Genomic DNA, 23,030 nt, shown 5'->3' with positions numbered 1-23,030 from the left:
TTGAGGAAGTGCGCATGCTTGCTTTAGCACGAGTTTGTGTATGTTCATACCAGAACTTCCTGAACCGTCTATTTCCTAAAATGGTCCATATGGAAAATGGTGCTATAGGTTTCTTGTGGCAACTTTAGTGGCAGAAATGCCAAAAATCGTCCTCCAGACATGCAAAATATATGGTCACCTCATCCCAACGTGCAGTAATAATCTTTACTCTTACTAGATTAGCACGTTCAGCTTGCATTATAGGCAACCGAGCGACAGGGAATACTTGTTGAATATAATCTGCCGGCATAGAGCTCAACAAAACAAAACCAACAAGGAAAGCAAACATTAACTACACACCACTTTATCATACATTGTATATTTTATTCCAAAAAGGAAATGCAAGATGAAATGTGGCAGTAGGAAACAGAGGTATACCATTGCAGCAGACGACTGTACAACAGCCATCTTGCCTGGGCACCCAATGCCACACGCTCGAGAAAGATTGGGAGATGTCTGAAGAATCTCGTGTCCACCTGACACTCCATTGCAAGGGAAAGGTTGGCCCATCTCGATGCAACAACCATGAAGACAAAATGGCAATAAATAAAACAAATGTGGTTAGTGGGTCAGCGTCCGTAAGGTGCCTGGAATACTGGCGTTCGACGTCCTAACTTAAAATTTCACGGCACGTGCGTGTGCGTACAGATCACACCACTGTGCCGTGATAAAGACTCTTAATGCCTATAAGTCGCGAGCACTAGTGTGATCAGTACTCGGCTACATCTTTCTGAAGGGGTGATGAAGTCATGAAATCCAACGACCGACACATATAACTCAAGTAACACACCTTCAAAACCCCGAAGAACATTGCATAAAATCTCGTAATGTGACAATGACTTATTCGACGCCGGAAAAAAAAACGCTCGAGGTTTTCAAGAGATTCCGTAATAATACTGCGGCACTTCTCTCGCTTCGATGCGAGAGATACAAGTATGTTCCGAGAATCATGCCATCTTCTCGGTACCCTTGCCGAAACCTCTTCGGCTCTCTCCTAGAATGACGCTTTCAATCCGAACAAACATTTAGAGACGTCGCTATTGACTGGCAAGTCACAACGTAACTCTAAAAGAAACAATAAGAAGAAAAAAAAAAAAAAGACGTGGGGGTCTCTGGACACAAGTGGTGTGCAGTTGCGCAAGCAGCAACCCACCGTAATCTCGCACAAAAATGACTACCCGCTGGGGCACGAAAACACCCAACAGTTGTAACCCTGTACTCCATTTCACCCTAGCTCCAGTATGTAGCAAAGGCTAGGAGCATAAGCTCGGAGTTTCAGAGAGGAGATTCCGTCGTTTGAACACATCCGTTGCGCAAAAAGTTACGTCTCGAGGCTACGCGACCGCAGCCTTAGCCGCAGACTCTCGCCAACACATAACGAAGTAAAAACTTCCATACTTTCTATGAACAGGGAACATGAGTGCTTGCACTGAACCCGAACAACAGCTAAACCCGTGCGAGTTTACGGTGTTTGCCCTCATGGCGGCCGTTCGTAAACGGTGACGGAGTTTACAAACGGTTCCATAGACACAACCATAGGAGGCATCGTAAGCGACGTAGTAGACGTCAACAGTAGAGCGGCCGTCTCGAAGGGACACGCACAAATGCTGGCACAAACTCTGGACAGACGAATGAACTTCAGAGAAAAGGAAGTCTCCTTCCTGTCCAACAAATCGTCGTCGATCGAAAACAGTCAGCACGCCCCGAAGCTGCAGCCACCATAGTCCGTATCACCGTACGACAGACCCCAGTGGACGCTGCGAGCCATTATCCGGCGCTGCGAACGCGTCACGTGACACGTCGCTGTGCCCCTCACGAAGGCCACGTGACGCTTGTACGGCATTGGATTGGCTCCAGTGTCTCCTGTACTCTATCCGGCCCTAAGCCGACAGTGCGGTGGGAGCTACACGCTCGCGTGGCCAATGAACCGCCCCCCTTTTATCACCTGACCCTGCTCTCTCCGCGTGCATATCAGGCAGGAAAGTGATCTCGTGGCGAAAGGTGACTAGCTACAACTATAGTTTGTTGCAGGTCAAGAAGGGCGGGACAAGTCCCTCCCACAAAGCTCTCTGCTCGCCATGATTGATGGTTTCCTCCTCTCCAGCAGACGCTCTGCTAAAGTGGAGAGGGTAGAGGGCTTTATCGGAGGAGCTTGTCCTACTTTTCCTAACGTGTAATGGACTATAGCTCTAGACTCGTCAAACACAAAGTTTGGGCCAAAGTTAACGCACGCACCAATTGGACTCTCGCGATGCCGCCGCCACACTTTGCTTGTCGAAGTCGAATCCCCGCGCTTTGCAAACTTTAAACTCCAAATTGGTGTTTGACGAGTGTATTTTCATATTTGTTTCGAGAACCGTAGTAGACAGTTTGGCCTCTTGTGGAGCGTTAGGCCTGCTTCAGACGGGGCAACTTTTCCAGCAATTTTGAGGTTGCTGGCGGGTTGTTCCCTAGCTTTCCCTAGATCGACACAAATTGCTGAGATTGGGTCCGGCTCGAACGAGCGAGCAACTCGGAGCAATTCGAAAACGTTTGAAATGGCTGCAGCCAATCAGAGATGCGATATTTTCCCATGACACCCCTGTGGTAGTGATGATGACAGCTATAAACTTTGTTCTTGCTCGAAATGGATAGTTTTCGGAAATAAACCTTTTCAGAAAGATGAGTTAGTATTCTCAACACCATTCAAAGATATAAAAACATGTTTTTAGCGCGTATCTGTGCGTCTAAATAGTGTAAGAAAAATCAAATTTCATGATGATGATGCCAAGTCGGAGCAATTCGGTTGCTGCGTGTGAACGCGGGCGGCCCGTGTTGCTGGTGTTGCGACGTCAAGTTGCTGGGCAAAATTGCCCCATCTGAAGCGGGCCTTAGGAATATCCCCCCTTATATAACGAATTAAGGTGTACAAAAATGTATTTTAGATTTCCTACACATTATTTTATCGAGCTGTACAAGTTTCAAATGCAAAAAGCATTGTTTCTTCCCCCTAAGAGCCAAATCCTTCAAGAACTACCTCGTGCAGCATACGAACAACGAGGAAAACTTGCTATTTTCTCGATGTGACGAGTATAGAGCCCTAGCACGTAACTTCCACCGCACCATCATCCTGAGGTTGAACGGAGTGTGGCTTCCCCCTCAGTCCGTCGTCTGACAAAACGTAGCATGAAATAAATAAAAAGGGGAGAACGTTTTTGGCATGATGCTTGGAATACTGGCTCGTTCTGGGCGTCACTGGCGCCGCTCGCACGCACGTCAGATACGCGGCTTGTAGGTTAGTGTGACGTGGAACGTCTGCACGTCCAGTTCGGTGCAGTCCTGCTCCGACACCACGGGAGGTCCGTTCTCTTTGTCCCTCGATGACGAACGGCGCACTAGGCGTCTTGACGACGACCCTCTTGACCCCCTGGAAGACGGGGTGCCCCCCAGGGGGCTGAGGAACCACTCCGACCTGGTGCGCATCCGTGCAACCTGCCGCTCGTGGACGAGCGGTAGGAAGGAGAGGGAGCGGGCGGGGCCGAGGAGGGGCGTTTGGTGGAGCCCCGCCTCCTCCAGCACCAGGCAGGGCCCCTCCTGGGCCAGGGCCGGGGTCGACTGGCCGTGGTGCAGGCCCCAGCGCTGGGCCTCCGCCTGCAGCCACGAACGCTCCGCCTCCAGGGACGTCTTGCCTGTGACAAGCGCAGAAACGAAGAGGGTTGGATTAGACTAGGTTATTTTTCGAGAGGAGGAGCAAGTAACATAGTTTCGTTACTTTTGGATGCAGAAACAACTAATGATATCTATTTACTTCTAGAAAGGAATGTGTACGACACAAGTTGCCCTTTTCGGTTTTCACCCCGGCTTGTGCCTGCAACTTTCACAACACAAAAGCGCGAACGAGAAAATAAAAAAGATGCCCACGAATGTGTAAAAAAGCTAGGCATTATTAATGACATAAAATATTAAAAAGCGGCTGCCGCCGCAGAAAACAGACACATTCAAAGTAACGAGAAAGTACTAACTCCCTGCTTTTGAGCTGAAGTGACACATTCTTTTTAACCTCAGCAACAAGTTACGCACTCGGTTACTTCTTTAAGCGAGTAACGGTATTCACTTACTCTTTTTCAATAATGTGTACATGTCTGGTTACAGGCAACGAATGTTCTAAGTATGCAAACTTCCGAGCTTCGCCGTGGTCGACGACTACACTACAGTGGCCCCGTGCAGTCAAGTCGAGGCGAGTGAACCCAGCGGGGCCAGCTTGCCATTGGGCTAACGAGCCGTCATTCTCTCTTTGCAGGCTAGGCTGTAGCTAGGGTCCCATACTACTGGGGTTTACTTTCTCCCACAGAAACACAGCATTTTGTTGTCAATTTTCAGTGCCAGAAAAAAAAAAAAACTTACATTTGCTGGGACTCATATTGGGGAAAATAGAAAATAAGAAAAGATAAAAAAGAGTTTAGTGTGGTGTCTGTTTTGGGTTAACATAAAATGAGACTGTAGAGATAAATGTTTCTTTACGTGAAGCTTGGCTAATTCATGTTCAAAGACAGCTTACACACAAGGTTTTTTTTGGTTTACTTCAGTTTCTATTCGAGTCTCCAGCTTGACGCTTGCCCTCCCATGGCAGAAATGGGAACCGCTCTAGTGAGGGTCCCCCGATTCTCCTGCTCAGCGGGCACGGCTTAACTGCTCGCGATCATGGCTCGCAAAATGTCATTTCTGAATGCAAACAACTCTCTTCACTGTCCCAATGTAGTGCTGCAGCCGGTATGGGATTGTGCCTTATTAGAGTTTTAATATTGCATATAGAAGAAATGCAAGTGCTGTGCAATTGTGTTAGAGGGGCGTCTTCCATGCTGCGCATGCGTGTCGTCACCATGCTCCAATCTAAGATTGCGATTTTGGGCTCCGCGTACATGCAGTGTAGAACACGCAAACACATGGTGCTCACATTTGCTGGTATATGCAATACTAGAACTCGCTGCTCTTTCACCGGTTTCCAATGACAACGAAACGTGCTGCAGTGAGCAGATTTTCAAGCATGTAGGCATTCCTTCGAACTGGAAAGACTGATTGGCAAAACGACAGCACGTAAAAATTAAAGAAACTAAATGTTCTGGGAACTCGTAATTAAAACAAACGAAATTTGTTTTATTTTTATTTTGGGGGGGCGGGGGGACATTTGGAAGCATTGGCGGCGATTTTGGAAGTTTTGCTAATTGTCAAAAGTCACGAATATGATGCATCATATGCTTTACCCACAATTAATGTAATTTTACATGGATTTCTCAGACTAGGTAGAATGTTTTCTTTGAATTTAGACTATTTTTATTTTACAACTTGCAAAAGAAAAATGCTGCAATTAGCACCATTGATGATAATTAGCACTCTTTTGGTTGCCATACTTGTTCGCACATTTGAAATTAGATCCTAAGCAACAAATTATATAAGAGCTTAAAAAACTATGTACTGAAATAGTTTAATTGAATTATTATTATTATTAATACAAACTGCCGCAATGTAGGCCCCCAATAAATGCAACGGTCACAAAAACATAATAGTCTTTCCAGAAAGGTATCATTTTGTTTTCTTTTTAGCATATGAAAAACTCTGACATTGTTATCAAGATAGACAAAAAACCAAACGCTGGATGTAGTAATTAGCATAAAGTCCTATGCGTCACGCGCTGCCTTAAAAGACACACACTTCTGCAACCTGACTCGGATTTCGTCTTTGGGGTTTTTGTAGCGAGACAGCTTTTCTTAATTTATATGTCTTGTGAACATATTCTAAGCTCATCACCCGTGGAAATATTTTGTAAAATTTGGATTAATTCTGTTATTCTTGCACTGGGAATAACATTAAAGCAATTAATCGTCCAAATATCCAAAAACCCATTAAAAGTCCCACAGTTCATTATTTGACATGACAATTAACTGAGTGAGAAAAGGCAGTTAGAACGCATGAATATCACCACAGATTTTTTCAACAAATACAATATTCTATGTTACCTCTAACGTGTATGAAAGATCCCGTCTTTGAAGGCACACTGAACTCTCCAAAATATTTTGAAGTTCCTGAATTGGGCACACGTATGTCACAAAATAAACTTTCCGCGAACAACTTCTTTAGCTTAGTAATTACGCTGTCCGACATATCTTCAGTTATGAAAGGATCCGGAAATTAACACTATACCGAGAAATCGAATCCAAAATAGAGGTTAGTTTTGGTTTCCTTCCAGAATTAAAACATGCCTCCTGGCATATTTTAAATGCTAACACACCGTTTTCTATTTTTTTTTTTTTTTTTTTTTTCAGTATAAAGAGGTGACTTGCATTCAAAACACTAGCTTCCTCGTATAGACAGGAATAATTTGTGTCGCTCAGTGAAGCCAGCACACTAGACAGGCTCAGCAACTGGTATTCGTGACTCCAGCAAAACGGACGGCACCAAACGGGAAAACTGGAAACCAGCCAGAACAGGTCGCTTTGCGCCCTTCCGCGTTTCTGGCGGCTTTCACGGACACGTGTTGTCAGCACGGTGCAAACAATGTAATTTGACGAAGGTCCAAAATACTCATTAAGTTTGCCTGAGTGTTCATTAGTGTGGTGAAGCCTCAGTAGATTGTTTCCTTCCGTCACGAGTTTGAAAGCCAGTTTACTCCACAACACAAGGTCGCATGCTTTCGATTTCTTGGATGGGGAGGAATCACGGAAAAACATTTTGATTTCTTGTCCGTCTCGAATCAGATTCAAAGTGACGATTACTCGGTAAGGATGTAGAAAAGTGGACTAAGGATGACAGACGAGGTGTTTCACTGGAGGGAACACCAATATTCCAGTCAAGTGAATGGGAATGTTCGATAGCATGCTTTTCTTTAATTTGGTTGTGTTCAAATTAGCTTCAAGATTGAGCCACCAACGCCGGTCGGTGCGTTGGCTATTGATCTTGGATGGCTTTCGCCAAAAAGGCCTCTGGACCACACCGAAGGATTTTCATCTGATTTCGCAATTACTTGATTCCGAAAAAACCTGCTGGCTGAATACGATTAATGAGGGAAATTGCCTGCTTTCAAAAGGTGTGGGACACGTCTCGCAAAGTTAGAAGCTGTCACAACATTATGATCTATCTATTTTACCCCTGTCAAAGCCAGCAACAATATATGTCTACATTGCTCAGAGCCGGCCGTAAGCCGTCGCGGAAGGCTTAAAAACCGGTTTTGAGCCTCTCTGGTTGCAAGCAGTCGCAAATGTGTGAATGGGCCTTTATAGTGCCAGGATCGTGGCTAGAAGCGGCGTGGTGCTTGTATAGAGCTTCACGCCGTCTCGAGGGACTGCCGTTTTAGACAGGGTTTATAAACGCGGCAGTCGGAGACGCATTCGAGGCGCCACCACGAGCAGACCACTGTGGGCGGTTGGAGGGAGGTCTCACTCACGTGGTACGAGGGAGTCGGGTGGGTAGCGGAAGGCGAAGACCCAGTCCTCCTCGACCTTGAGCACGCGCCCGGTCAGCCGTGCGTAGTACTCGTAGTTGTCCCGGCCAAACAGGTTGCTCACACCGAAGTGGTCGATCAGGAACTGTGTCACCCGGGTGGCTGCCTTGAACCGAACCACGTCTTCCATGCGCGCCACCTGCACAACCGCCCAAACCAGACCGCCGTGTCAGTTCACAGACTACACAGAGATGGGACTTGCTCGTCCATTCACTCATTCATTGTTTTTTTACAGGGGCACTGAAGTGGTTTTACGAACGACACACAGACGGAAGATACTCATTCACTCGTTCATTGAGTCATTTAATAATTCTTTAAAGGGGCACTAAAGTGGTTTCATGGACAACACACTGACAACAGATACTCATTCATTGATATAATTGTTGTGTGCATGTCTATACAGCCAGAAATTAGTCTGCCTCAGTGGGCGTCTGGTGTCTCAGCTGTAGATGAGCAATTTAGCTAATGCGGTACAACCGCTAGCCTGGGGTCTTTAACGTGCACCACGCAGTACCGGTACACGACCGCATGCCGGTACGATGCTCATCCAAATCAAAATGGGCAGGGGTGGGGATTGAACCCAGGATCCCTGGGCTATCATTCACTGAAAAAATGGTCAATGCGAATCAAACGGCAGGCCCAGGAGGGAACCCCGACTGAAACAGTTGAGACAAACCCAAGTCCTTTGACACAGATACAGAAAGGAATAAAAGAACAATGTCAGTTGAGAACGCATAAATTCCCGTAAATGTTCAATGCAAAAAAAAAAATGTTTTCGCCGATTTAAAATTTTAGCTTATTCATACATTAGAAAACACTAACAAAAAGGCCCAGGGAAAAACAATTAAAAAAATATAATCCCTTTCAACCGCAGATACACAAACGAAAAGAAGGAATGACACTTGAGATCATGAAACCTTTCGCCAACTGGCTATAATAAAAAAAAGTAATTTTTGCTTCACAACAAAAACACCTTGACTAAAACAAAACAACACCTTCAATTGACTTAGAATTGAGTCACCTTGAAAAACAAAGCGCGTGTGTATTTAGTTGTGTTTCTTTTTTACGTTGTGAATGACCTTGGGGGAAGGGTATAAAAGCGTTGTACGAAATAAATTTTGTTAGCTGAGTTTGAGATGTTTGTCTGTCACCTTTCTTCAGCTTCTTCTAAGATATTTTCAAGTTTCCTTCCCAGTTACAAGGTTTAAATATCATGACTCATTAATCCACTTATTTATTCCTGACCTCTTTGACAGTCTAGTTTTTTCCCCAAAAGTGTCTTGTTTCCAAAGGAAGACTGTAAAGAAAAGGTCAATGTGCAGGTTTTTCTGTATTACCTAATGGGAGCATGTACAGTGCTTGCAAGCTGTTTAGATTTAGAATCATCAAATGGAAATACTGAAAGCGAAAAGGTGTCACCCTGCTCCCATTCGGTTTCATGCTTCCGCGACCATCCGACAGTTTCAGATGTCGAACGGGAGGTATTTTACGGAGCTTCTCCATCGGGTCGTAAGCTATTATCCTCTTAATTAGGTTCTGAAAAGCATTAAATGTCCGAATCGGAAGAGCTGGTGCTCCAAATAAGACAACCCCGGAACAGCCACGATGCAAAGTGAGCATCAACCGCAGATCCCATGCACGGAGCTTCTGATTTTAACACTATAAATAGCCTAGGCAGAGCAAAACACTATGCGAATATAATGTTTATACAGTTAGACCAAACACATAACAAATATCAATGCTTTGCACACAGTTTTATGTTTAGGTGGACACTTTTAAATATGTAACTGCCGCCGTATATGTGTGGCAAACACCGTCAAAGGGTTAAGGGGCCTTTTCCAAGGGCGTTACATAAGGAGGTGTCTGGCAAATGTTGCAATGTGCGATGAAAACAAGCAATAACAAAAGCACAAAAAAAAGCAAATACAGTAATACTCTCACTCTTGCGAATACTAAACCTAAAAAACATTAAATTGCAGTGCACAAACGTCAGTAAAAAACAAAGTTGTAAAACATGTCCCTTAAAAAAAAAAAAGAGAGAGAGACAATAAGAAAATTAGAAATCAGATACACAACCAAATCTGACATCAGAAGCAGCACAAACATAAAACTAATTGCTCACGACGAGGAAGTCAAGATCCAAAACCAACTTTGGTGTTCTTTCAAAGATAAAATTCAGAACACTAAGAGCGTCGATAAGACATGTAAGTAACAAAACAAAACATTTCCCGATTAAAAATAAAATTTTTGCACATTCTTATTGAAGGAGTGATCCAGACAATCAGAGTCAGACAATCGGACCGAGAAGGTGGCGACACTGAAAGGGCAGCCGTTAAGTGACTCTGGGTCACGGTGTAAGATACACTCTTTAAGTGAGGACACGGTGGGGCTGAACGCGCGGCGCGAGGAATCAGATAGCGTTCGTTCGACGGGCATCCGAAAGGCTGCATCAATTCGCGGCCACCGTGCCTGCGGCTGACAGTGTCGCCGACGGTCAAACGGCGAAACTGCGTTTCAGCGAAAAAAAAATATCTCGTTGCCATGACACCCCGGTACACCATGGTTTTTCTGCATGTGCGACAACCTTGCTGGAGCTTGTGGTTCTCCTTTGGGCCACTGCCTTTGGGAGTACCACGTTCGCGGCGAGACACTCTACGGCGAAGCGGGTTCGTACTCGCGTGGCATGCTGCTCATTGGGCGCAAACAGACACCAGTCACGTTGGTAACGGTGATAAACTGTTTATTTACAATGAAACAAATAACAGGAACACAGCGGCTACAAGCTGGTGAACGCAGTCGGTGTGGAGATTGCCCATGGCCAAACGGTTGTTCTCAAAGGTGCGCCGGACGGTTCCCCGTTGTCGCCGCCGCCGAATCCCAGGAAGAAGAGAAACAGCGATACTGCCGTCCGCTGGTTTTAAGGTAACGGCGGGGCGAAGAGGCCAATCGAGGAGCGACACGTCGATCTCCTTTGTGCGGGGGTTCGTTACGGAAATCGCCCCAAAGGGGGAGAGGAGGAAGCCACTCACAGTGGTAAGCAGTGTCACCTCTCGCTACGCCAGCGCGGCCGCCACGGCGCGCCAAAACGCTGACTCAACAGAATGTTGAGGGATCACAATCCCCACAAGCTCTGCGCGTGTGGAGCATGAGGCGGCACGAGCCGTCTTGTGCACTGCCTCCTGTGTCTTACACCGTGCCCATGGGTCGACGAGTCATCTGCCGGCACCGCTTGAAACCATAGTGAGAGAGAGTGAAAAGCGAACTTTATCGGCATGTCGGGAGGAGCACGCTGTCCTCACCTGAAGAGTATTATCTTACACCATGCTCCGGGTTCAGCTTGAGCAATGTGCTCCCCTTGCGGAGCAGAATATTGCAATGGTGCACCATTTTATGTCGGAGTAATGCAGGAAGTGACCGCCATTCTCGTAGGAGTTCCAGCGACAAATGGCAACACACCTGCAACGAGTGCACAGGTGGTGCCCATAGCACTCACGCCACCGTTGCTCCCCCTCGGCACCATAGAAGCGTCCACGTTGTGTACCCCGTTGTCTGCTCTTGAGAACTTTACCACGGGCGTATTAAAACACCGCTCGAAGCATAAAAATACAATTAGCACTGCCCAGCCAGTCGCACAACATTCAAAGGTCAAAGAAGTTTCGAGTTTATTGGACTTGGGTGCCAAATCTATGTCTTGCGAACTCCAAGCGAAAAACGTCGCGGCGCTCTGCAAGACCCCTTTCCGGCAGTACTTTCTTTGGCACACAACGATCGCTTCTACACAAAAAATAAGTTGGCGACGAAGAGGAAAACTACAGTCACGCCGTACATCATGCAAAACACACGGTGTTCGCTGGAGACACGATGACAGAATCACTACCTGCGGATGCACCCCGAGCATGTTCGACGCACGTTTGCTTTGTGCACATGGATGCTTGAAACTGTCGAACGGGGAAGAAACCCGCCCCAGAAGGTGTCTGCAGAATGTTGCTTGTGCGACGTATTAGCGGTTTGACCGCGGCTCTAGTCACCCCAAGACGGAGCAGACGACAGGCGCACACCCACCTTCCCCTCGCTGACGCAGGACCGGAAGAAAGAGGGTGCCACGCTGACCCCCAGGGCCTCGGAGGTCATGCCCGTGCGACAGGCCTCGGCCGACGAGGCCACCAGGCGGAAGGTGCCGAAGAGCAGCACCAGGAGCCGCTGGGCGGGCAGGGGCAGGGACGACAGCAGACGCTGCACCCGCTCACGCCGCTCCTCCATCTCCGAAATCTCCGCCAGCGCCTGCGGGCGAGAGCGGCCAACCATCACGCGTTACGCAGAAACGTTTCCTGTCTGGAAGATTTCAGTAGACCCTTTTCAAAATTCAGTGCCGTCTGCTGGCTCAAAAATCAGTTTCACCTCCGACAAATTAATGGCAGTCGTGGAACTGTATTTTATCGGGCACCGTCACTTTTGCTCGTCAGTGGGAGATGAGAGTTGGTTCCTCGATCACCTTGTAATTATTTCTTTGTTTGTTCTGACAGTGTCAACATAAAGGCCCGTTCGCACACTTGCATTTGCTTAGGACAGAGTTCTTGCGATGTCTTACGGCGAGAGAACACCCTAACAGCATTCATGAGGTGACCTCGGAACTGCACTTCACTAGTGCAAAGGTTTTGCAGCACCTGCGAGATTGAATGAACATACACTCTGTAAGAAATGGTCCTTATTAACATTGTCAACAGTTTTTCAAACCAAAAGAAGGAATTAAGCGTGAATAAAAAAAAAGGAAATATAAAGAATAGGCCGATGCCACCAAGCGAACTGCGCAGGCGCGCTCATTCCGGAAGTGGTGGCGCCGTCATGCTACTTGTAGTCATTCCTTTCCACCTTCCCGGCTACATAGGACTTGCGCATACATCATCGTAGATTACCATTTGGGACGCCCCGGTATCGGCTTGATTCTCCTGCATGTCTGCACTTCTTAAAGGTGTACTCCGCCGATTTCTTCATGGTCCCCGATTTGCTTTAAATTTTGCTAAACTCGCCAAACAACATCGCCAAAATAGTATCCCAAATATTAGGTCAAAATAATTTTTTTTCACGAAGTTATTGAATTTACAATTTTGGTCCTCACCGTGTTTTTCAAACTGAAAGTCTCTACTGGCAACAATGAAGAAGTGACGTCATTGGAAGTGCAGGGGTTCACTCTTTGGACTGTAGAATTTGTTCCCAACTGATTTGAAGCAGTTTCATGGTGTCAAATGAATGCCTTGGAAGCTCGCTCCAGTCCCCGTGCTTCAGCACGGAACAAATAATTGGCATATTCTATTTTTTAGACTACTCGCCCGACTGGCAAGCTGAACTTCCACTGACGTCACGGCCCTGAAAAGGGCGGGTATATTTGAATGTCTGTTTTTGCATCATTTTCATTTGCCGATTTCGCAATAACTATTATGAATTTCACGATATTAAATAGCATTCCAGAAAGGGTAAAGGCCTGGGAGTCAGAAAATATAGTTAGTTGAGGTAGCTCAAAAATCGGCGGAGTACACCTTTAAGAGTGTGTTGTTTGTGATACCTTAGTTCGTCAGCAAGCACAGAAAAGCAGTTCCAGTCGCTTTAGAACCGCTTTGTCGTCTGCTTCTTCGTCGCCTGCTTCTTCGTCTTCGTAAATGCGTGAGCCCACTGCCGTTCATGCGGTGGTCCCACAGAGGCCACGGGGAAAAAAACAATGAGGCAACTATTCTAGCATTCTGGCTGCTCGGACGTCTCAATTAACTTGGAAATAAGTGAACATCTAGTGCAATGGCAAAGAACAAGAAAATTCAAGGGCCCATCGGCTCGGTGTAGCACCGTGGAACAGCATCAAATGTGTTGGGTGAAAAACTGAGCTTGGTAGTGCTCAGTCTTGTGCGTAACGTTTAATCGACAATGAAGTGACAGGAGCTAAATAGACACTCTCAGTTAGCGATAGTTTCCTAAAAGTTGTTTCATTCTGGTTGACAGCCTGTGCAGCAGGGTGCACATGGACTGCGGGAGAAGCCTGCAAACGAAGAAGAAATGATCTACAGAAAGACCATGCCTGACGCGCCGTAACAATCGGCATCTGTCAAAAAGAAGCAAACATGCCAGATACCTGAAAGCTTGGGGTGGAGATGATTTCTTTGTGTACATTTTCTATTCAGTTTTATTTTGTTTGCGCAAGCTCCGAACGCTAAAAGTCTCCCAAGGGGGGAAGCTTCTTTTTTTGGTCTCGATTGGTGTTAATGCAGAATGGATCAGTAACATCAGCCTAATTTGGCAGTAGGTTCTGCACTTTAAATTGCATTATGTGGCATTTTTGCATTTGTGTGAAAAAAAAAAAATTAAGACTCTTTTCGGACAAAGCTGTTTTATTTAAAAATTATGCATGTCGGGAATCGCTGCTCTTTGTTTAGTGATTGTCCTGATCTTTTGAAGCACAGTTGAGCTTGAAACATGTTGTCGCAATAAGTTATAACAAAATACATTGAGCAAAAAGTGTATTAAAGGGAAGCTGAAGCGGTTTTAAATATGAGAAAAAAACACCTGAGCCTAGTTAATGAGACCTCAGCCATCACGAATATCGTATTTGTTTGGTCATTTTCTGCGCGGATTAACCGGAAAAACGCCTTCAAAGTAGCGCCGAAGCCACGCCTCTCCGAAGCAGAGGGAAAGGGGAGAGAGGAGGAAACCCGTCAGCCGGCGTCACAAAAGGACCGGCTGGGGGACCCCGCCGCGGCTGCACGCGCTTTCCTCGTAGGCTGCTCTACTGACTTTCCGAGCCGTTGCCGTTCTGCCGCTGCATAGCGCTTGCTTTTATCCGTTGACCGGTAGTGCCATTGACTTCATCGCCTGACGTATTAATTGTTTTCTTGTTTGTTCACGTATTAAGAGAATTCTCGTGGCACCTAAAAAACTGACGCGTGCTGCTGCACAATGCCGTACACATGTGAAGCCACCAACTTTCACGAACAGCGCTTGTCGCACTTGTTCTTCTTGCTTACCGTCTTTTCCACTCCGACCCCAAGTTTTTAAAGGGGAGGGGACGAGCAAGTACACCGTTTTTTGTTCGAAACGGGTTTCGGACGGCGCATGTGAAAACTACGTCCGTATGGGTTTGGGTCTGAAGAAGGCTCGCCTGAACCCGACGTTCTGCCGACCATCTTTGAAGGTAAGAAGGAAATTCAGCGCATTAAAAGTCACAAGCAAAGAGGAAACGTAACTAGGCAGAAATTGTAGGTCAACCGTTCCAGAAAAAAGCTATTACGTAATTATAATTTTGCAGTGTACTAGAAAAGCCGCGATCATGTAGCCAAATAGCGGGTTTCCACTGGCTCTCTTGTGCTAACCGCCTTATATTAGTGTGTTAGCGTTGATTTTTTATATTGTTGAGGTGACAATATTTTCCGGACCGACTCCGGTCCGAGAAATATAGGAATCAAAAGAAAACAATCTTGGGTAGCCCAAGATCATTTTCTTTTGCTTTTAATCTACTCCGCTACCCAGTCACTTGGGAGAGGAGGGCTTGCTCTAATAAGTAGTCATGCAATTCATAATGCGACTTTCACGGTGCAAATTATTTCAGCATAAACGTTTTCTTTTACAGTTGCTGATATTTTTTTAATTGAAGTCACATATTTTTTAAATGTAAAGATAAATATTGTTAAATTTTCCTTCCATAGGTTTAAATTCTCTTCAGGAGAGATTTTTCGAACTACAAAGCATCTGACCTTCTGTTCTAAATTTAGTTCTTTTTTTTTTTAGAAGTAACACAGTGTTTTCTGTACAAAGTTTGTGTCATGCAATGGTTGTTTGTTTTCCATAGAAACGCGATCGAACAATGATAATGCTTGGTGGTGGTCTAATGCAGTCAACAAATCTTGGTAGAAGTATGCGAATGTAGAGGCCCAGGAAGCTTCCACAAATTCGACATCAAATTAAGAGCTGCCAGGCGCACATCTCCGCTTTTTCAAAAGCTGTAATGCCGTAATAGTTGGTGGAAAACAAACTAAACCCAGCAGAGGATACCGCTATCACAAGGATGGACCTTCTGCAGAGTTATTCGCATAGTGCGCAAGGACATCACGATGGCAGAACGGCGACCCTATCTTATCACCCGTCTCATCTCAGGGGAAGCTCTCCCGTCGCCCGAAGCCGATTGTACTATCCCTTCAAACCACTTCAGCCTTAATTGATGAACAATGCAACCTGCACGATCACGTGTCCAGCAGCTGGCAAGCCCGAAGGCCGATGTGTGCAGAATTCTTGTCCTCTGACGACCGTTTTGGGGAGGGTCACGCTAATCCGGCTTGAGGTGTCCCGTCAATAGCACTCCGTTTATTGTCAACGTTTTAGGTTACAATAAGTAGCAGTCAGTATGTTCCTGAAGGTATGAAGCAGGCCATGTCGCGTCCGCGCAAGCGATTCCTCGTGTCTGCCTTTATTACTGCGGGGGGTCATTTTTCTGCTCCGCCAAAGGCTGAAACGCATACTTTGTCACGACTAGGGTCGTCTGGACACATTCCTCTTTCGAATCCACCAAACGATTTCGAAAAATCAGAAGTTGAACCCGATTTACAAGAGCAGAAGGCTCGACGTCCAGCTACTTCCACAAGCGACGGAGCAGGCGAGAATCGAGATGGTCCTATTATGACGTAGTGGCGCGTCACGCGTGGCTAGCCAACGGCGTGCTGCTGCGGCGATCGCTTCCGATTTCTCCGCTTTTTTTCGCGTTTAGGGATTATTTTGGGTCAAACGGTTGCGATATTTGGACTTAGCAGGCACAAACACGTCAAAATCAACCATTAACTCATTTTTTTCGAAAAGCTCTTTAGCTTCCCTTTAAAAACGGCCTCAGCAGAGCAGTGCAGGGGTCCTATTTGAATAGGCCAACGAATAGACCGCTACGGAGCAAATGCTCACAGAGATTCCAGCATACGGAACACTTCGGTATGCTCTATGTCTCGTGCCCTGTAATCTTACACATTTCAGCTGACGTGCAATAAAGTGGATATAAATTAGGAAACAAATTGCAAAACAAATCATAAAACGCCATTCTTTCTGCCGCTCCGTCCGGCTCTCTTTACCTTTTGCTGCCATGCTTCTTTCTTTCGGGAAGACATAATATTTGAGGCCTTTTTGCCTAGTGCTATTATTAGAGCTCTGTAGCATACAACAGGTGAAGCCACGCATTGAAAACAATGAGCGAACACCCGGCTAAGTCTCGTGCTGACCCGAAAATTTCCAAACGCCGGGTGTACAATGCGTATTGACGCGGCCGGAAAACTGGGGAGAACTACAGGTACCAGAATGCACAGTGGCAGCGGTGGCGTCGCGCAACTCCTGGTGAGATCGGTCTATTGCCAAACGTTCTACGGCTACACGAATGGTGACGCCAGTGTGTCCTCTCGTCGTTGGAGATTTTAAGAGGTTTTAAAGGAATACCAACAAAATTTCGCCGCTTATTTTATGGTTTATTCATGTTCAAGGGAGCAATACGACATCAGACACACCAATCTCTTGGTAAAAAAACTCGAAAAGGAATTTTAAAACGAACTAAAAAATCAGCAAAGAGTACCTGGTGGACGTCACTAATGCCTCGTTTGAAATGCCCATCTAGGAACATTGACAGGTAGAGAAAATAACTGTCTTGCTTCAGGCAACCACGAGAAAAGAGGGCAAGGAGAAACTCCCCTCTCTCCGAGACTCTCTTTTGTGTGTCCCAGACGTCGCTGTTGCTACAAGATTATAGAAGATTAACCCGTCACTCCAAATTCGTACAAAAGCAGCTTTGGGGTTATAGTTGCGGTGGCCCGATCGCTGGTGGCTGGAACGGCTATGACATCCTCTCGACATCAGCTTCGCCACAGCTTTGCTCATCCAGGAACAAACAACGTCACGATTTCGGCGGATGTCACGTGCTCTCTGCTGGCTGCTCTCCGAGCGCTTGCCAGAGTGAGCCGTTTATAACGAAGAATACAGCCATCAGGCTCAAAATGCAAACGTGCGATTGTCATTTACGGATATTGTAGATCATATTCAGCCTATTCCTGAACATGACAGGTATAACTCAAATTTCGTTGAAGTATCCCTTTAAAGGGGAACTCCGGCGATATTTTGAGCAACCCCAACTAACCATATATTCGAAATTGCCGTCCGTTACTCTTTTCGGTATGCTATTTAGTATCGCGAAATTCAGAATAGTTTTTGTGAAATCGGCAAATGAAAACGACGCCAAAACGAAGATTCGAATATACCCGCGCTTTTTATTGCCCTGACGTCACGGTTGGGCTGGATTGCGGTTCAAGCAGGCAGTCTAAATATGAACTATGCCGAGCATTTGTATCGTGCTGCTGCGCGGGAGCTGGAGCAACCTTCCAAAGCATTCATTTGACACCATGAAACTGTTTGTAATCAGATGTGAACAAAGTCTACAGCCCAAAGAGTGAACTCCTACCCAACCATGACGTCACTTTTTCAATGTTGCCCGTAGAGCTTTTCACTTTGAAAAACACGAGGAGGTTCAAAATTGTAAATTCTGTAACTGCACGAAAAAAAGGTATTTTGTCCAAATATTTGGGTTACTAGTTCAGCGATGTTTGTTGGTGTGTCTAGCAAGCTTTTAGGCAAATCGGGGACTATGAAGAAAGCGGCGGAGTACCCTTTCAAGACACACAGTTGTAAGCGGTTGCGAGTGTGTGAACCAGCCTTAGGAACTGACCAAAAGAAAAACGATCATGATCTCCGTGATTGAAGTTCTGTCATCAAAAAGCTTTAGAGTCAAACTCGTGCCAAGAGATTGGTTGGACCACACTTTGAAACAAACGCATACACAACCCTCGTATCTAATTTATGCATCTTGTTGTACCGACACCTCGAATGTACGGGCCTCGTATATCCTCCATTAGTCCGACACAGATGATATCAACGTTACTAAAACACACAGTTGGAAAACACCCTTGAAACCCGGACCGCTCGCATCCACCGAGACCAAACTAAATATGATAAGAGTGCCACCTTTAAATGACTAGTGAAAACACAAAAGTTCATTTATATTGCTCCTGCGAAATGGCACTGCAAAATGGCGCCACTGGCCCTTGCGCCACTCGACCTAAACCTGCAGATGTGCAGTTCCCAGAGTGGCCGCTGCGGGAGAAATGGTGGCTTTGCGATTACCATTAGTTCAGTTCTCGAGTACGGATTAAAGCCACTTTTTCAAAGCAGGCTCTATGGCAGTTTCCCAACTGAGTTGTTCTAGTAACGTGCCATTTCTGTGTTAGGTGTTAGCTTGCACCACTTTAAACAAGCGGTTTTCAAACTGGGTTCCCCAGAGCACCTTCCCCGAGCTCTGAAAATTTCTTGGCCGCCCCTGCCACTATGCATGCATTTTTCCAATTTAAGCGTTACATTAGTACATCTTAGCTACCCACTGATGCATACTGCTTGTTGAAGGTTCCCTGATCCTCTTGCCCTTTTCGTAAAAATGATCTTACAACCCTACCTGAAAGAGTTGGTCCTCCAAGGCAGGCCCGAAGATGCCACCTGGCAGCTTGCGCAAGAACTTCTTCAGCACCGATGCTATCGTGTAGACTGAGAAGTGGTCCAAGTTCACTAGCCTCCCCTGATGAAGGAAGTGCACCAGCTTCTTCATGTTGCCCTGGAAAGGGAAAGACACTTTGGCACTCTCACCCTTTTTAAGACCACTCTTGGTATGTTCCACGCTCAAGTAGGCCAGCTTAGCACATGTATCTGGCACTCTCTGCTTATATAGGGTGGTTCAAGTCACCAGGCTCGATCTAAAATGGACCGTAAAAATCTACGCCTGCACGTAACAATCTAAACTTTTCGTCAAAGAATTCACAGGTCGGTTTTTTCTTGTAAAATTACAAAGCGTAGCTCTCTTCCTGTAAAACATAGGGCCAAACAAAATTGCCAGGGTCTACGGCAGCCAGCAACGCAAACGACAGGGGTCCAGTAGCGGGCTGTGTTTGGCGTTCGCATTGATAGATGACGCTACCTCCTTATCGCGACGACTCGCGACCACCGTGGTTTATAAAAATAAATATAATCTTTTCGAAATGTACTTTCGGTTAAAAAATAAATGCGAACAATAAAAGCAAAACTTAAAGTAAAAACAAAATGTGTCTGCATTACGGCAGCGCTTTTGCTGCCAACGGATTTCGTCTGCGTGTTGTCTGCTATCTTTCGCTGGTCAGCTGCACCTTCAGACACTGCTCCCGACGCCATCTATCAATACGAACGCTAAACATACCCCGCTACTGGACCCTGTCGTGTGAATCGCCGCCTACCGTAGACCCTGGAAGGTTTCTTGGCTCGATTTTTTACTAAAAGAGATCTACGCTTTGTAATTTTACAAGAAAAAACCGACCTGTGAAGTACACCTTTGACGAAAAGTTTATGTGGCTACGTGCAGGCGTCGATTTTTACGGTCCATTTTAGATCGAGCGTGGTGACTTGGACCACCCTACCGGGTGATTCAAGGAGACGGCAGGCTCTTTAAATTGACCAGAAAATTCAGTTTCTTAACCTATCGCGCTACGATTTTGTGCAGCGTTGCCCACAGATGGTGCATTTTTTTTGTAAAATTTGCAAAGAGCACACTTACCTGAGGAAAAGTAAAGAAAGAAAAAGGCTTAGCTCCTATGGAAACGCAGTGACGCCACCGGTCTTCAAACAACACGGCGCCGTTTCGCACGGGAGACAAGAGATGGCGGAAGCGGTCGCAACGCCAACTGCCGCCAACGAACGAGCAGACGACGCCGAGAGCCGGCGTATTTAGCAGACAAGGAACTGCAGTTCCTTGTTGTTACGGCGCCTGTTTTTGTTTCTGCGACTGTCGCCGCCCGCGGAACGCACTCCACTTTTGAGTTGAAAAGATTGTCTGCTAAAGACGCTGGCTCTTGGCGCCGTATGCTCGTTCGTTGGTGGCGTTCGTTGCGCCGTCTCTTGTGTCCCGTGCGAAACGGCGCCGTGTTGTTTGAAGACCGGTGGCATCACTGCGTTTCCATAGGAGCTAAGCCTTTTTCTTTCTTTACTTTTTCCTCAGGTAAATACACTCTGCAAATTTTTAAAAAAAAAAGCACCTTCTGTAGGCAACGCTGCACAAAGCCGTAGCGCGATAGGTTAGGAAACTGAATTTTCCGGTCGATTTACAGAGCCTGCCGTCCCCTTGAATCACCCGGTATATATACTTCGTGGCCTGCAGATATGTGGTTGTCTGTAATGCATGCATCCGTGGTATGTGCCCTGTACTTGTAAAGGCAGGTGTCGCAATAGTGGTGCCACATGTAGGTGCTGTGCTGATTACAGCACTTGTCACAGTCTGTCAAATATGACGACATTGTGTGTCTTTGCACACTGGAAAGCACGCTGTTGAATCACCAGGCACGGCAATGTGCAAACAAGCATGCTCTTCCTGCTGGGCAGAGCTGGCAGGGATGCTGCTCAGCCAATATTACTTAGAAGGCATGGCCTGAACACGCCAAAGCTCAACGAGAGTCGGTGCAAAGCGGCAAATGCGTCCATCTTGGCGTCGTGCGCGTTGTGAGACGCTGCGAGACGAGCTGGGCAAGCTAGGCGGCGCTGCGTTGGCTCCACTAGTAATGACGTTTGGGGGGAAAAGGTGGCATTGGCTCAGCACGCACCTGATGTCCTGGCGCACGGAAGACGTCTTTCTTAGTGGGTGCCTCCTTGTTCAGCTTGAGCACGAGCACGAGCAGCGGCGCCGGCAAGTCCTGTCCCGCGGTGCACACTTGCTCCAGAGGCACGCCAAACTTGACCTTCTCCAGGCGCATTGGGTAGGGTGCCGCGCCGCCGCACGATGCCACCGCCTGGCCCAGGCTGGTAGCGCCCCGATGTACCCGGCGGGCCCACGCCGACATCCCTGCAACGTCGGCGGCAGCTCTTGAGCCAAAGCGTCCAAGGCCGACAGGTTCCCGATTCCAGCGGTCTAAGACCTGTTTCTCTCGACCAGGGGTTCCCACCAAAAGAGGCGCCTCTAACATCCATATGACACGACCAATTAACGCTGACATGAAGCAGTGTCCTAGCATCACATTGTGCACGATTTATGGACACAGATCAGCGTCTGTCAGGCTCCCTCAGCATCTGCCCACGGGGGCTAACAGAGAGTTTGAAAGGATATACAACTCACAGCAGAAATGCAACCTACCGTAGAATACCGTGCATCCACCCATACCACACTAAGCGCCCATACCCGAATTTGTAAGATCTGAGAATATGTGCACAGTACATTGATATATAAAATTGATGACCGGACAAGCGCCCATCCCCCATTTTTTCACGAGTATCTCTAAATATTGAGTGGGCGCTTGCCCGGTATTTTAAGGTAAACATATTCCGTTTTGCCCCCCAATGGGCGCTGCTCATAACTTGAGCTACAGGACTATGGCAAACAAGAATGAAGCATAGGGTGCATTGGGGTCTGAGGTGTCGGAACTATTCAGGAGATTGGGGGAAGGGGAGCAAGATTTTCCTTCACCTCCTCATCACTTACATAAAATTTGATATTTGTGAGGGGGTGGGAGGGGGGGTGGTTGTAAAATCCTGCCTGCCTGCCTGCTCTGCACTGATCTACTCTCTCCTCTCTGCCCTGCCCCCCCCCCCCCCCCCCCCCTCCCCCACTCCTCCCCCCCCTGTTCCGACGCCACTGATCGTAAAACTGCGGGGCGTCCGCGTCAACGCTGCAGCGTCGATTATGTTGGCAAGCGTATCGATGCCAACAACGGGACCGAGCCAAACGACGACGCTAAATTCGCACAAAAATGCTTTGCATGCAGAAACGCGCGAGCGTCGACGCTCTAGTTTTCAGCGTCCAAGCAGACCACTGCGTTGCCGTCGTCTGCTAATGCTGGTAAAGTGACCGCTCTGACCCTCACGCGTGCAGTTTTGATTCCCATGCGCTTCCCACAAAAAGGACGAACTCACCAGTGTCGGGCAGGCGCTCAGGGCGGCCGACGCATCGCGGCCTCTGCGCCTGAAGACGGCTCGGCGACAGTTTCTCGCGGGTTCTGGACCGCGCTTATGATAAGCGAAGTCGGGATGTGCCGACGGCACGCTGGCTGCAGACGAGAACGCGTCGTGCTGTTGACTTGTGACGCCGACGGTCCCAACGGTCGCGCCCGCTGGCTGTGCAGCGCGCGTCGGCTCAAGGTGCCGCGAACCATGGCTGCCGCTCTGGGTCTGCACTGCTGCAGCGTCGAAGGATCGGTGCCGCCATCGCGGGGCTGGTGTGTCGGATCTTCGGGATGCCGGGTTTCCTGCCGAGTGGCCAGGCAAGGCCGGTGGCTGGCAGCGCGGGTTCAACGTGCGACGACGGGGTTGCGAGGGACGCGCTGGTGCCCTACCGAAGCACGGCCATCGGGCATGGGACGACACACACGTGACCTCGCCAACGTCGCGCAGGGCGCAGCAGGGAGGAGCCAAAAGCAACACAGCAATAAAAAAATAGAAAAAGCGCGCGTTGCCGCGCTGG

The 23,030-nt window shown here is 47.3% G+C and overlaps 1 protein-coding gene across 1 annotated transcript; it reads right to left on the bottom strand.

Annotated features, from left to right (window-relative positions):
* Positions 1-342: 342 nt before the first annotated feature.
* Positions 343-22,968, bottom strand: LOC120839085 (rho GTPase-activating protein 20). Its single transcript, XM_040209298.2, has 6 exons — positions 22,484-22,968; positions 21,181-21,419; positions 19,017-19,172; positions 11,576-11,794; positions 7,457-7,652; positions 343-3,707 (listed from the first exon to the last, which is right to left on the bottom strand). The coding sequence occupies exons 2-6, from the start codon at positions 21,415-21,417 to the stop codon at positions 3,295-3,297; spliced, it is 1,221 nt and encodes a 406-aa protein (XP_040065232.1). The 5' UTR covers positions 21,418-21,419; positions 22,484-22,968; the 3' UTR covers positions 343-3,294.
* Positions 22,969-23,030: the final 62 nt, after the last annotated feature.

This window comes from Ixodes scapularis, unplaced genomic scaffold (genome assembly GCF_016920785.2).
Source record: "Ixodes scapularis isolate PalLabHiFi unplaced genomic scaffold, ASM1692078v2 PGA_scaffold4__175_contigs__length_147842914, whole genome shotgun sequence".
In the NCBI taxonomy this organism is placed as follows: domain Eukaryota; kingdom Metazoa; phylum Arthropoda; class Arachnida; order Ixodida; family Ixodidae; genus Ixodes; species Ixodes scapularis.
The sequence above is the reverse complement of the archived record's forward strand: the minus strand, read 5'-3'. Positions and strand labels throughout refer to the sequence as shown.